The 16,052-nt window shown below is 41.9% G+C and overlaps 1 protein-coding gene across 1 annotated transcript in view; it reads left to right on the top strand.

Annotated features, from left to right (window-relative positions):
• The first annotated feature begins 310 nt into the window (after positions 1-310).
• Positions 311-16,052, top strand: part of apaf1 (apoptotic peptidase activating factor 1) — a 33,999-nt gene continuing 18,257 nt past the window's right edge. Inside the window, exons 1-14 of the mRNA XM_061912157.1 lie at positions 311-472; positions 2,312-2,488; positions 2,565-2,745; positions 2,810-3,007; positions 5,440-5,629; positions 5,740-5,852; positions 9,929-10,060; positions 10,133-10,371; positions 11,217-11,384; positions 11,473-11,604; positions 11,670-11,783; positions 11,866-12,050; positions 12,120-12,246; positions 15,864-15,989. Of these exons, the coding sequence (XP_061768141.1) occupies positions 2,345-2,488; positions 2,565-2,745; positions 2,810-3,007; positions 5,440-5,629; positions 5,740-5,852; positions 9,929-10,060; positions 10,133-10,371; positions 11,217-11,384; positions 11,473-11,604; positions 11,670-11,783; positions 11,866-12,050; positions 12,120-12,246; positions 15,864-15,989 (2,049 nt within the window). The 5' untranslated portion in view covers positions 311-472; positions 2,312-2,344. The remainder of the gene's footprint in view (positions 473-2,311; positions 2,489-2,564; positions 2,746-2,809; positions 3,008-5,439; positions 5,630-5,739; positions 5,853-9,928; positions 10,061-10,132; positions 10,372-11,216; positions 11,385-11,472; positions 11,605-11,669; positions 11,784-11,865; positions 12,051-12,119; positions 12,247-15,863; positions 15,990-16,052) is intronic.

Below are 16,052 nucleotides of genomic sequence, written 5' to 3'. Positions count from 1 at the left end.
GCGTAAAAAACGCAACATTGTTGGTGCATTTGCTTATGGATACATGTATTCCTTCGGTATGTGAGGAAATACAATAAAACGAACGAGAGTGGTTTAATGTAATTGTAATCTGTTGTGAAAAAGAAATAATATATACGGGTTGATTTAGATTTGAATGGAGTTTACCAAATAAATTCAATTTCCTACAAAAATTGTCTTTGAAGGCATCAGCGGTCTGCCCAGTGACATACAAGGGAAACGGATTACCTCATACACCACGTGGTTAAATGCTGTCACACTATTGGTTAATCTCCCGCGGGCTAGTTGTTGTTGCTCTGCAACCAGGAAGTAGCCTCTCAGAATTTGGGTGTGAGGCTACGATAGCAAGTAATATAATTTAGTTTTACAACGCTTTTTATTTTACAATAATTTATAACTACAGCCAGTTGCACTCGAATGAATATTCTTCCCAGTAGAGTGAAGAAAAAAAGTCGTAAGTATCCGTTTTGGGATACTTTCTTTGTTTCTTTTTAGAGAGAACTTGTCTCGACATGTGTAATGTTTCGTTTGTAAAACTGTAGTTTTGTTTTTAGTTCCTATTTACTATCGAAGGCAATTTGAATCAAACAAATGCATAAATAATTAGTAATTGAGTAAAAAATTGTACGCACAATTTGTTAAAAAAAAGTTGGTGCTACTTACGTTTTCTAAAATTAGTTTGGCTCTTCATACTAATTGATACATGTTTAAAATTGGTAGCCATTAATTGAACTCTAATGAACAATTTATTATTTCTGTATTATGTCTTTTGTCATATTTCCTGTTCGGCTTCCATTACTGAACACAGGAATTTGTTGATTTTCGATTGTATTATCTAAATTCTCTTGTGAGGCATACTAAAACGTGTTAAACCCAGTTGCAAATCAGCTTCCAAAAAATGTTGCAAAGAACCTTAAAGTCCTACTGGAATGAGATGTTCTTATTTAAACGGGGATAGCAGGTCCAATCTATGTGTCATACTTGATCATTTTGCGATATTTCCATATTTTTTGCTGAAAGGATTTAGTTGAGAACTTCGACGATAAAGTTAGCAACTTTTGGTTGCTAATAAAAAAGCCTTGCCTGTGCCGGAAGTAGCAGACGATGTGCGCGTGACGTCACGGGTTGTGGAGCTCCTCACATACTCACATTTTTTACAATCATGGCCACCAGCAGCAAGAGCGATTCGGACCGAGAAAGCGACGATTTCCCCATTAATTTGAGCGAGGATGAAAGATTTGTGGATGAGGATAGTGAGAGTGTAGGACTAGTAAAAAAAAAGGCAGGGCATTGGGAGCGATTCAGATGTTATTAGACACATTTACTAGGATAATTCTGGAAAATCCTTTATCTGCTTATTGTGTTACTAGTGTTGCAGTGAGATTATACTGTCGTACCTAAAAGTCGGAGGGGTATGGCCACGGGTGTGGTGACCGCCAGTGTCTCTGAGGGAAGCCACGTTTCTCAACGAGCCGAAGGGAAGGCTGCCGGTCGGGCTGGGCTGAGCTTTTTTTCCCCTTCCTCCACGGTGGAAGCATTCTGCATTCGTGGGCGGCCGGTCGGAGGGTGCAAGACAGTCCGCGGCTGCCTCTTTGACAGGTTCACGATGAACGACGCAAGCTCCGCTCATGTCTACGGTAAGAGCCGACTTATTACCACAATTTTCTCACCGAAACCTGCCGGTTGACATGTGGTCGGGAACCATGTTCGCTTGACCGCTCTTTTCCATAGTAGAGCTTCACCTTCGGGAATGTAAACAAGGAAACACGGGCTGTGTTTGTGTTGCTAAAGGCAGCTGCAATACACCGCTTCCCACCTACATCTTTCTTCTTTGTAGTCTCCATTATTAATTGAACAAATTGCAAAAGATTCAGCAACACAGATGTCCAGAATACTGTGTAATTATGCGATTAAAGCAGACTACTTATAGCTGGGATCGGGCTGGAAAAAAATGTCCGCTACAATCCGAGACGTCACGCGCACGCGTCATCGTATCGACGTTTTCAACAGGATGCTTCGCGCGAAATTTTACATTTTGTAAACTTAAAAGGCCGTATTGGCATGTGTTTCAATGTTAAGATTTCATCATTGATATATAAACTATCAGACTGCGTGGTCGGTAGTAGTGGCTTTCAGTAGGCCTTTAAACCCAGTTGCAAATCAGCTTTTTTGGTCCCAAAAAATGTTGCAAAGAACCTGAATCTAGAGATGTGTTAAATCGAAAGCCAATTTTGCAGGCAGATAACACAACAATATGTCCAGATTTAACAATGAGGTTTCTCCATCGGTTCAGAAGCTCCCTGCATGGTGTGTGCACTGACCGCAGATGGTGCTGGACGAAAGTGTGCGGAGCTGCCTGCTTCGCCACCGCCGCAACCTGGAGCAGGACATCAAGCCCTCTTACCTGATGGATCACATGATCAGTGACGGCGTGCTGACTGGGGAGGAGGAGGAGCGCATCAGCTCCCTGGTTAGCGAAATTGCACATTCTTGCATTTTATTACTTAATTTGTGAATAATTTGTGAAATTTAACAATAAAATCCAGACGACAAGGAAAGATCAGGCAGTGGCGCTGCTGGAATTCCTCCTCAAGAAGGACAACAATGCTTTCATTTCCTTCTACAATGCCCTGGTCAAGGAGGCCTATGAGGATTTAGCCAGCTTGCTGCACGACTGCATTCCTGGCGCCTTACCGGAGTCATTTCAGAGTTATTCGGATAGCTATGGTGAGAAACACTCTTCACATTGCGGCGTGACGTCATGCGTTACAATTTCCTCCTCTTCTGACAGTCCAAACAGTGCTCAGTGAAGGTGGGGTGCCTCAGAGGCCAGTGGTCTTTGTCAACCGTCCAGAATTGGTCAACGGGATCCGGGAGAAACTGTACCGTCTCCAAAAGGAAGCGGGCTGGGTGACGGTGTTCGGCATGGCCGGGTCAGGCAAATCTGTTCTAGCTGCTGAAGCTGTCCGAGACCACCGACTCATTGAAGGTGACTAATTGCATGATGGACACACTTGTATAACAAAAAAATTCCTTTAAATACCCGGTTTTGATTGGCACAATCAATCAATCAATCAATCAATGTTTACTTATATAGCCCTAAATCACTAGTGTGTCAAAGGGCTGCACAAACCACCACGACATCCTCGGTAGGCCCACATAAGGGCAAGGAAAACTCACACCCAGTGGGACATTGGTGACAATAATGACCCAGTGGGACGTCGGTGACAATGATGACTATGAGAACCTTAGAGAGGAGGAAAGCAATGGATGTCGAGCGGATCTAACAGGATACTGTGAAAGTTCAATCCAAAATGGATACAACACAGTCGCGAGAGTCCAGTCCAAAGAGGATCCAAGACACAGCAGCGAGAGTCCCGTTCACAGCGGAGCCAGCAGGAAACCATCCCAAGCGTAGGCGGACCAGCAGCGCAGAGATGTCCCCAGCCGATACACAGGCAAGCAGTACATGGCCACCGGATCGGACCGGACCCCCTCCACACGGGAGAGTGGGACATAGAAGAAAAAGAAAAGAAACGGCAGATCAACTGGTCTAAAAAGGGAGTCTATTTAAAGGCTAGAGTATACAAATGAGTTTTAAGGTGAGACTTAAATGCTTCTACTGAGGTGGCATCGCGAACTGTTACCGGGAGGGTATTCCAGAGTACTGGAGCCCGAACGGAAAATGCTCTATAGCCCGCAGACTTTTTTTGGGCTTTGGGAATCACTAATAAGCCGGAGTCCTTTGAACGCAGATTTCTTGCCGGGACATATGGTACAATACAATCGGCAAGATAAGATGGAGCTAGACCGTGTAGTATTTTATACGTAAGTAGTAAAACCTTAAAGTCACATCTTAAGTGCACAGGAAGCCAGTGCAGGTGAGCCAGTACAGGCGTAATGTGATCAAACTTTCTTGTTCTTGTCAAAAGTCTAGCAGCCGCATTTTGTACCAACTGTAATCTTTTAATGCTAGACATGGGGAGACCCGAAAATAATACGTTACAGTAGTCGAGGCGAGACGTAACAAACGCATGGATAATGATCTCAGCGTCTTTAGTGGACAGAATGGAGCGAATTTTAGCGATGTTACGGAGATGAAAGAAGGCCGCTTTAGTAACGCTTTTAATGTGTGCCTCAAAGGAGAGAGTTGGGTCGAAGATAATACCCAGATTCTTTACCGTGTCGCCTTGTTTAATTGTTTGGTTGTCAAATGTTAGAGTTGTATTATTAAATAGAGTTCGGTGTCTAGCAGGACCGATAATCAGCATTTCCGTTTTTTTGGCGTTGAGTTGCAAAAAGTTAATATGCTCATTATCGTGGTGGGCGTACTTCACCACAGCACATCTTCGCCGCCTATTCGTGGTTTGGTATTCAGCTTTTAAATAATGTGCTTTTTATGGTACTTTGTCCCAGTCCCTCCGGGAATCATCGTGCCAATCCACGCAAATTCAAACAGGGCCCGCCATTTATGTATTAGTGCCTTTTTGCTTCGTCCAATTTCCCTGCTCACTTTTTAATCAAAAATAAGTAAAATCATTATTATGATCTATTTCTAAATAGTACATTATTATGTATTTACCTTGGCAGCTACAAAACAAAGCTGACAAGGTATATTAGCAAATATTGACCTACATTGGTGCTACGTTTTGGTGGAGAGTTGTGGGTCAAGACCATTGGTTCTTAACCTTTTCGACCTCGGGCCAACTTTTCCACTACAGAGGGGACCGGAGTCCACTCAAATAATAACGATGAATTAGCAATCTTACTCTTGATTTTGATCGTATTCAATTATTATATCTAACTATACTCACAGTATAAGAGGATCAACCTTGTAAAATGATATGAACCATGTGTCAATCACAAAGATTATTATTAAGGTTCATTGTCCAGCTGATTACAAAAATAAATACTAATCAAATATACTGATACCTATAAGATCTGAAGAAAAATAAATGTACATAAAATTAAGCAGCGCTAAAATAAATACATTTCAACTAAATTAATACGAAATATTATTAAATACATAAATATATATTTGTTCCTTAAATAAACTGTCAATAAAATGTAATTGCAAATAAAAATACAGCTTCACCACTTTAGTCATATTTTTTGTGCTTTAGGACTTTAGCTCCAAACTTCTTCTGTTTGTTTGATATTGTCATCACTGCTACAAGTGGTGAAAAAGTGTGCTACAACTGAGTATTGCTGCGGCGCATACCATATCTGAAAAACAGATATTTTTGGGCAATCCAACAATGGTCGAAGCCCCAGGATGCAGTGACAGCAGGCAAAGTGCAAGTAAAAACCCTGTTATTAGGGAAAACAAAAAGAAAATTGTGCACTTTGGATAGCTTTTAGCATCTTTAATGTACAAAATGTATCAAAGTTCTTGACCCATCTTCCTGTCTCCACGTACAGAGTGTTTCCAAGGAAGCGTCCAATGGCTATCCATCGGCCAGTTGGACAAAGCCGACCTGCTGGTAAAGATCCAAGCGCTGTGCTTTCGCCTGGAGCAGAGCCTGGACACCCAGTTTCTTCACCGGCCTCCCACCTCTCTGGACGAGGCCAAGGAACGCCTGCGCTTCCTCATGCTACGCAGATACCCAAGGTTTATCTTCACTCGTACTTGAGTGTTGGATATAAACGCAGCGATCCACCGTCTATTAAACAATATTTACAGTTTTTTTCTAATTACGTATCTCTCCCGCGTTTCTCCAGATCTCTGCTGGTTCTGGACGACATCTGGGACAGCACGGTGCTCAAATCATTTGATATCAACTGTCGCATTCTGCTGACCACCAGAAACAGAAGCCTTGCTGATTCCGTTAGGGGTATGTGCTTATTTTGGTTTGCCTCTATTTTGCCAAGTTCCAGAGGTGGATAGTAATGCGCTAAATTTACTCCGTTACATTTACTTTGATAAATGTTGTATTTGTCAGAGTAGTTATAATGAAACCTACTTTTTACTTTTCCTTGAATACCAACGTGGAAAGGGAACACTACTTTTACTTTGTTACATTGACTTTCATTCCAATTTGTACTTTTACTTAAATCATAATTATATTTATTTATAATCTATTAATTCCTCCTTGCAACGAGTAATTATTTTGGGTTGTTAGAGAAACTATTTCCATCGGGCACTGTCGCATGACTCTCTTTCCCCAATCCAACATAAACACTAGTGACCTTTGACTCCATTTCACCAATCAAACAGAGCTTTCAAACCTTCAACCGCCCTCAAACTGCACATTGTAAAAAGTTACACAACGGTATGAGACAGTGTTTACTTAGACACTGTGAAAAAGAACATATATATTATGTTAGAATTATTGTAGAATTGAATACACTATTAATGATGTTCAAAGCGAGAAATAAAGTTCTTCCGAAGGACATACAAAAGTTATTTGTGTTCACATCTGAAGATGAAAACCACAGAAGGCCGTATGACTTTAAACATCCAAGAGCGCGAACAAATTTGAAACAAATGTGCTTGTCTGTTGTTGGTGTGAAAGCATGGAATTCTCTAAACAAAGACTTAAAAAGCTGTAAGAATATATTTGTTTTTAAAAAGAGTTACAAAAAGAGAAAACTGAAATTATATCAAACTGAGTTTTGATTTAGATTGGACGTGTCATTGTGAAAGTGCTTAAAGGAAAATGGAAAAGTATGTTGGAGTTTGGGTGTTGGTGGAGGGAACAGTTATAAAGTCATCTAAAATAATTGGTGTTAAAAAGGGGGCAGATAAATATAAGAATATTATTCTTCCATCTGCTCCTTTCTGATCATGGAAATGTATAAGAAAGAAAAACAAAAAAAACAATGACAGTGTCAATTGTACGTGGCTTGTAAATATGCATTTTCATGAAAGGAATAAAAATAAATGATGATGATGATGATGATGTCATCTATGTCAGTAGAAATGTTCACATTTCAGCCTACATGAATTTATTTCACTTCCAACTATAGAAATTATGTTGCAGGAAGTTGTAGATGTTTCAGTTGCACATATGTTAATATTAACATTGTTATGACATTATGAGTGACCATAAAATATGGCAAGGCAAGTTCATTTATAGAGCACAATTAATATGCAAAGTGCTTTAAAGAAGGCCAACATCCATCCATCCATTTTCTACCATTTGTCCCTCTTGGGGTCGCGGGGGTGGTGGAGCCTATCCCAGCTGCATTCGGACGCGGAAAAAGGGGTACGCTATGAAAATATAAAACTTTCATAGAATAATCATAATTAAAATTCAACTCAGAAAATAAACATCATAAAACAACCATAATCAAAATCAGTTAAAGAGTCTATATAAAATAATTTCAGTTGTCATATGCACACGGTGGCAGAGGGGTTAGTGCGTCTGCCTCACAATACGAAGGTCCTGCAGTCCTGGGTTCAAATCCAGGCTCGGGATCTTTCTGTGTGGAGTTTGCATGTTCTCCCCGTGAATGCATGGGTTCCCTCCGGGTACTCCGGCTTCCTCCCACTTCCAAAGACATGCACCTGGGGATAGGTTGATTGGCAACACTAAATTGGCCCTAGTGTGTGAATGTGAGTGTGAATGTTGTCTGTCTATCTGTGTTGGCCCTGCGATGAGTTGGCGACTTGTCCAGGGTGTACCCCGCCTTCCGCCCGATTGTAGCTGAGATAGGCGCCAGCGCCCCCCGCGACCCCGAAAGGGAATAAGCGGTAGAAAATGGATGGATGGATGGATATGCACATCTTTTGGAAGACGACTCCAGATTTTGGGAGCATAAATCTGAAATGCAGCCTCACCATGTTTATTCCTGACTCTAGGCACTTCCTGAGGTTCTCAGAGCCCGAGATGGTTCTAACATGTCAGAGATGTATTTTGGCACAAAACCATGAAAAGACTTGTACACAAGCAGATCTGTTTTAAAGTTAGTTTATTATCTGAGCAACAGAAAGCCAGTGTAGTGTCATAAGCACTGGACTTACAGTATATGATCATATTTCCTGGTTCTAGTCAGGACTCAAGATGCAGCATTCTGGATGTACTGCAGCTGCTTTTTACAGCTGGTTTCGAGAAAGCAGTGAGAAGGCCATTACAGTATAGTCTAACCTGCTGGAGACAAAGTCATGGATTTGTCTTTCTAAGTCTGATTTCGTCATTATTCCTCTGATTTTGGAAATGTTTTTCAGGTGGTAAAACGCTGCTGATGTTGTTGACTTAATGTGACTGTTCAATCAATCAATCAATGTTTACTTATATAGCCCTAAATCACTAGTGTCTCAAAGGGCTGCACAAACCACCACGACATCCTCGGTAGGCCCACATAAGGGCAAGGAAAACTCACACCCAGTGGGACATCGGTGACAATAATGACCCAGTGGGACGTCGGTGACAATGATGACTATGAGAACCTTAGAGAGGAGGAAAGCAATGGATGTCGAGTGGGTCTAACATGATACTGTGAAAGTTCAATCCACAATGGATCCAACACAGTCGCGAGAGTCCAGTCCAAAGCGGATCCAACACAGCAGCGAGAGTCCCGTTCACAGCGGAGCCAGCAGGAAACCATCCCAAGCGGAAGCGGATCAGCAGCGCAGAGATGTCCCCAGCCGATACACAGGCGAGCAGTACATGGCCACCGGATCGGACCGGACCCCCTCCACAGGGGAGAGTGGGACATAGAAGAAAAAGAAAAGAAACAGCAGATCAACTGGTCTAAAAAGGGAGTCTATTTAAAGGCTAGAGTATACAAATGAGTTTTAAGGTGAGACTTAAATGCTTCTACTGAGGTGGCATCTCGAACTGTTAACGGGAGGGCATTCCAGAGTACTGGAGCCCGAACGGAAAACGCTCTATAGCCCGCAGACTTTTTTTGGGCTTTGGGAATCACTAACAAGCCGGAGTCCTTTGAACGCAGATTTCTTGCCGGGACATACGGTACAATACAATCGGCAAGATAGGATGGAACTAGACCGTGTAGTATTTTATACGTAAGTAGTAAAACCTTAAAGTCACATCTTAAGTGCACAGGAAGCCAGTGCAGGTGAGCCAGTACAGGCGTAATGTGATCAAACTTTCTTGTTCTTGTCAAAAGTCTAGCAGCCGCATTTTGTACCAACTGTAATCTTTTAATGCTAGACATGGGGAGACCCGAAAATAATACGTTACAGTAGTCGAGGCGAGACGTAACAAACGCATGGATAATGATCTCAGCGTCTTTAGTGGACAGAATGGAGCGAATTTTAGCGATATTACGGAGATGAAAGAAGGCCGTTTTAGTAACGCTTTTATTGTGTGCCTCAAAGGAGAGAGTTGGGTCGAAGATAATACCCAGATTTTTTACCGTGTCGCCTTGTTTAATTGTTTGGTTGTCAAATGTTAGAGTTGTATTATTAAATAGAGTTCGGTGTCTAGCAGGACCGATAATCAGCATTTCCGTTTTTTGGCATTAAGTTGCAAAAAGTTAGCGGACATCCATTGTTTAATTTCATTAAGACACGCCTCTGTTAAAGTTTAAATCTGAGTCCATTGTTTCTTCTTGACTTCTAACCTGATTGTTAAGTTTCAGGGTGAGGGTCTCTTTTTCATCATCAAATATACATCTTTTGTGGTACAGTACATCCTGTAGCAGTGTCTCTCTAGCTCTCTGTGGCCCAAATGCATACACACACACACACACACATACACGAACTAGAGTTGTACTCCAAGTGCAAAAATAACGACCAAATAAATTTAGAAGTTACTCATTTTTTTCACTGAATACTGATTTTCTTTTACCTAAATATTTAGGTGAACACTTTTTATTTTTCTTTGAGTCATGTTATTCTAAAGTAACAATGCTCTTACCTAAGTAAATTTTGTTGGCTACTGTACACACTTCTATTGAGTTACCGTATACCTGCTTCAACTTGTATACTCCGGTTTACCAGGTGTTAAGTACGAAGTAGAGGTTGCTAGTGGTCTGGATGACAAAAAGGCACTGGAGATTATTGCCTTGTACACCGGAAGCACACCTGAGGGACTACCAGTGGAGGCTCCGAGCATCGTGAGAGAATGCAAAGGTAATCGCATTACCCCAAAAATATATATTTTTAAAAATTCTGGTAAATTTTAGCGCTCCTTTGCCCCTCCAGGCTCGCCTCTGGTGGTCTCGCTTATCGGAGCACTGCTCAAAGAGAAACCCAACCGTTGGGACTACTACTTGCGCCAGCTGCAGCAGAAGCAGTTTAAGCGCATACGGAAGTCGTCTTCGTACGACTACGACGCGCTGGACCAGGCCATGTCCGCTAGCATTGACGACCTTCCCGACGAACACAGAGAGCTCTACAGGGACCTCGCTGTGTTTGAGAAGGACGTCAAAATTCCTGCAAAGGCGAGTAGGATTGTATGCAATCAATATTGGGGGCAGAGAAAGGATTTGTTTTTATCATGAAAATGCATTTGTAGGTCCATGCCTGAACAGCAGCTGTAACACCAAATGGCTGCATAAAGAAAGTTATTCCCGGAAAAGACAGAAGAAAAACATAATGTGTGTGCAAAGCCATTTGCATTTAGAGCAGGGTGTTAAAAGTGCAGTATTTATATTTTATTTATTATTTTATTCATTATGTATTATATTTGTATGTATAAATATGTGTGTATTTAAAATTTGTATAACCTATATATATCTATATGTGTATATATTTATGCATATATGTATATACTGTGAATGTGTGTGTGTGTTTGGGTGTGTGTGTGTGTGTTTGTACATATATATATACTGTATGTATGTATGTATGTATATATGTGTATCTATGTATATATGTAAATATATACATATATGTATGTATATATAAATATATATATATATATGTATGTGTATATATATATATATATATGTATACATACGCAAGAAAATGTGTATATGTATATATTTGTATATATGCATGTACATACATGGTCAATCGCGATCGACATGATAGCGACCCGTACAGGAGATAATAAATTACTTCATAAAGTAGCTAATACAGTAGGTAATAAAGTCACTAATATACTAGATAATAATTAGTATCAAGTATCCTAAATTGTCCCCAAAGTATTAAAGTTGATGATAGACAAAGTACATGTTTTTGAAATGGTTGTAGTTTGTTTAGATATAGCTAACTTCGGTCGACGTAGCTCATATGGGCGTGAACCCATCAAGATGACTCTTTGTTCTGGTATTGTGGGTCTTTTCAGGTCTTGTCCATTCTGTGGGGTCTGGAGCCGGAGGAGGTGGAGGACATACTAGAGGAGTTTGTCAACAAATCTCTGCTGTTTGTGGACAGTCACAGCAGACCGTATTTGTACTACCTGCACGACCTCCAGCTGGACTTTCTGGCCGAGCAGAACCACGCCCAACTAGAGGTCTGTAGGGAGGTCAACTGAGGTTTGCAACACAAAACTGCTGGATTTGGCTGACGTGTGTGTGTGTTTGTGTGTGTGTGTGTGTTAGAACCTTCACACCAAAGTGGTGCGTCAGTACCAGCAGCACTACAGCAATGCCCCGCCCACATCAGGAGATGTAGAATGCCTCTACTGGATTCGGTTTTTGACCTACCACATGGCCAAAGCCAACTTCTCCCAGGTAACACACACCTATCTAAAAATGACATCCATATTCCTGATGATGGCTACACGTTCTCTGTACAGGAGCTCTTTTCCCTCATGTTCTCTTTGGATTGGGTCACCCTAAAGGCCAAGATACTGGGCCCGGCTCATTTGATTAATGACTTTGTGGACTATGGACACATTCTGGACAAAGAGGTCAGCAGAGTCTTCAATTACCTGTAATGTGAACTACAGCTGAAGTAAGAAAGGAGTGTTTATTAAATGTGTCACCTCTCAGAAGAGCGAAGTGCTTAGTAATTTCCAGGAGTTTTTGTCGCTGAGCGGCCACCAGCTGGAGCAGCGTCCGTTCCCTGACGTAGTCCAGCTTGCTCTGTCGCAGCCGGAGACTTCGGAAGTCTACAAACAAGCTCTGCAGAAGGCGCAGAACCGAGCCCGAAGCGGAAAACTGTACTTTGATCTGCTGTAAGCGAGGAAGAAAGCCTTTTTTGACCCACCTTTTCTGTTGATAAAAAATGTGTTTTCTGTGCGCAGAAGTAAAAGCGGCGTGGAGAGCCTGTGCCGTCTGGTGATCCAACCTCAGCAGAGTTCCGTCTACGTAGCCTGCTTCTCCCACGATGGGACCAAGATTGCCTCATGCGGAGCCAGCAAAACGGTCAAGGTATCTTTTTTGCACAAATGACAAGTCAGGAAGTCAATACTATAATTTAAGTGTGTCTGCATCCAATATTATTATTGAATTTTGGTCCGATATCAGATCGGATCATCTAAGATGTCTGATTTCAGCTCTGATACAAACAGTCCTGCAGCATGTTTACTTGTGCAAAGCTGGACAGCCATGACGGGGCAGCATGGCGTAGTGGGTAGAGCGGCCGTGCCAGAAACCTGAGGGTTGCAGGTTCGCTTCCCACCTAATGACATCCAAATCGCTGCCGTTGTGTCCTTGGGCAGGACACTTCACCTTTGCCCCCGGTGCCGCTCACACTGGTGAATGAATGATGAATGAATGATTGGTGGTGGTCGGAGGGGCCGTAGGCGCAAACTGGCAGCCACGCTTCCGTCAGTCTACCCAAGGGCAGCTGTGGCTACAGATGTAGCTTACCACCACCAGGTGTGAATGAATGATGGGTTCCCACTTCTCTGTGAGCGCTTTGAGTATCTAACAATAGAAAAGCGCGATATAAATCTAATCCATTATTATTATTATTATTATAAATATCCCCAAATAAGCACACATGGTCGGTATTTTTGCTATTTGGTATGGTAGGACGTGTTAGCTAGCAGCTACACAACAGCTAAGCACACAAGCTCGACACACATAATAAGTCTCCCTATTTGAACAATATCGCAAGGTTTGTAAATCGAAGACTTTGTATATTTTATATTATATATAAGTGTATATCTCCATAAGAAACAAAGTAAACATGAATAATGGGTTCCAGCTTCGACAAAATCCATGTTTTAGCCAAAGCCTGTACGCATTGAACATATTATAAAGTACTTTGAAGTACTGTATGTCAAACAAACATAACAAGAGGGTGATGGATCAACTTTTTCTTTATTACCAAAGCCAAAACAACAACAACTGCCTAAACTGTCCTCTTCCTATACATTCACACACACTGTCACTAGCCCTGTGGTGCACTCACAGCATGAAATCAAAAATGTTCTTATTTTTAACAGCCACGTTGCTTAATTATTTAAGAACAAAATATTAACTCCACTTCACCTTGTCGATCGATCTTTTTGACCTTTTGAGTTAGCAAAACTCATTTCAATCAATCAATCAATGTTTATTTATATAGCCCCAAATCACAAATGTCTCAAAGGACTGCACAAATCATTACGACTACAACATCCTCGGAAGAACCCACAAAAGGGCAAGGAAAACTCACACCCAGTGGGCAGGGAGAATTCACATTCAGTGGGACACCAGCGACAATGCTGACTATGAGAAACCTTGGAGAGGACCTCAGATGTGGGCAACCCCCCCCCTCTAGGGGACCGAAAGCAATGGATGTCGAGCGGGTCTAACATGATACTGTGAAAGTTCAATCCATAGTGGCTCCAAGACAGCAGTGAGAGTCCCGTCCACAGGAAACCATCTCAAGCGGATCAGCAGCGTAGAGATGTCCCCAACCGATACAGGCGAGCGGTCCATCCTGGGTCTCGACTCTGGACAGTCAGTTATAAAACGCCAACATAGCACTACTGAGAAAGTTGGAATTTCCGAGTTCCTCGTAAGTTTCAACTGGAATCGCCACAAAGTTTAATCTTCCACCCTCGAGTTGACTTCAAAGATGGCTGCTCTGCGTGTAGACAATAATTGGAGCTTCTGTATTAGAACTTCTGAATAGTTTTTGTCCCACTAAATCTGCCATATATGTTGTATTGTTAGATGTACGTATACAGTATAATAATAATAGCAATAATAATAACTTAGATTTATATCGCGCTTTTCTAAACACTCAAAGCACACACAGAGAAGTGGGACTCAACATTCATTCACACCTGGTGGTGGTAAGCTACATCTGTAGCCACAGCTGCCCTGGGGTAGACTGACGGAAGCGTGGCTGCCAGTTTGCGCCTACGGCCCCTCCGACCACCACCTATCATTCATTCATTATTCATTCACCAGTGTGAGCGGTACCAGGGGCAAAGGGTGAAGTGTCCTGCCCAAGGACACAACGGCAGCGATTTTTTTGGATGTCAATAGGTGGGAAGCGAACCTGCAACCCTCAGGTTTCTGGCCAGCCGCTCTACCCACTACGCCATGCCACCCTCTATGGTATTGTTAGTGTGCTGTAAATTACTTTTTTTCATGTGGTATATGTCTACTAAATTGCTAGCAATGCTGTCTTGGTGTTTACTTTTCATACACAGTGTTTGAAGTTTGCAGAAAGAGCGCATATATGTCCAAAACGTGTTTGTACTCAGATAAGGCAAGTGCAAGAATATATTTTGTAAATGTTAATTTGCAAACGCGACTTTCTGTAACTCAGCTGTGTCATTAATGCCAGCTAGAACTTCTAATTTCCAAGGTAAATGGAATGCACTCCGAGTATTGGAGAGTAAGGTTCGCAATGGGTTGATGAAACGTTCACTGAAACAAGTTTCATACACTAAAGCACATTTTTATTTGGTGTGCGGTTCGTAAATTGAAAAGTTCGTACTGTGAGCAGTTTGTAAATTGAGCAACACTGTATAAAAAGTATCAAGTAACTACTGTGTCCGTATCATTCAACCTACTGTGCCACGACCTTAATTTAATGAATTATTGTGGCCGATAAGTGTCACCCACACTGTCATAAAGTTTTTGTTTTTATACCTGCCATATTTCTTTCACTTCATCAAACCTTTTTAACATTCCACACTGTGAAATAATAAAAGTGTGTACCAAGACTGTTACTGATTAATGTTTATAACGGCCAGTATTCAAAGCTCCAATATCGGTATTGTTTTGGAAGTAAAACATTTGTATCGAGAAACCCTTTTATTTGGACCCTTCCTTTTTCAGGGAGGAGTCCTCTCATATTATTTAGTTCTTGGGCTGTCTAAATAATGAAAAGTGCCTAGAATTAAAGATTAACAATTTATTCTACACAAAAGAGTAAGTACAAACAATAGCAATACCAGCGTTGGAGAAAAGATCAAGTTCCGGAGTCATCTCACATATGCTTGTGTTCATTTTGCAATCTCACTTTTGCGAAAATCGAACTGAAAGTTTTGGCGTGTGTTGAGCACCCACACATTCTTGTCCTTTCTCACTCTCTGCACCTTGTAGATCCTTACACTGTTAAAACTAGAGGGAATAATATGTGTGTGCACGGCTGCACGCAAAGATAATGAACATGGTGAGATAAATAAATAAATAAATAAATGGGTTGTACTTGTATAGCGCTTTTCTACCTTCAAGGTACTCAAAGCGCTTTTGACACTACTTCCACATTTACCCATTCACACACACATTCACACACTGATGGAGGGAGCTGCCATGCAAGGCGCCAACCAGCACCCATCAGGAGCAAGGGTGAAGTGTCTTGCACAGGACACAACGGACGTGACGAGGTTGGTACTAGGTGGGAATTGAACCAGGGACGCTCGGTTGCGCACGGCCACTCTCCCCACTGCGCCACGCCGTCCCGTCCCGTCATAGTTATCTTCTTTGAGCAGAACCAAGGCCAAAGCTAGTAACTTGTAAGGCGCTCTATTGTGCTCAAAGGTGGAAAAATATTCCCCTAATACCTACTACTCTTTTATGACCTTTTATGCATCCAGGTGTTTAGAAGCACCTCCGGAGAGAATCTCAAGGAAATCCAAGCCCACGATGACGAGGTTCTCTGTTGCGCCTTCTCCCCGGATGACCGCCTCCTAGCGACCTGCTCCAGCGACAGAAAAGTGAAGGTAAACTCCCTTCTTCGCCTCGGCACGTTATTTCGGAGAAGGAACCCTCTTTGTGTCTTTGCA

This window comes from Nerophis ophidion, linkage group LG10 (genome assembly GCF_033978795.1).
Source record: "Nerophis ophidion isolate RoL-2023_Sa linkage group LG10, RoL_Noph_v1.0, whole genome shotgun sequence".
NCBI classification, from domain to species: domain Eukaryota; kingdom Metazoa; phylum Chordata; class Actinopteri; order Syngnathiformes; family Syngnathidae; genus Nerophis; species Nerophis ophidion.
This window is presented reverse-complemented; position numbering and strand designations above follow the sequence as displayed.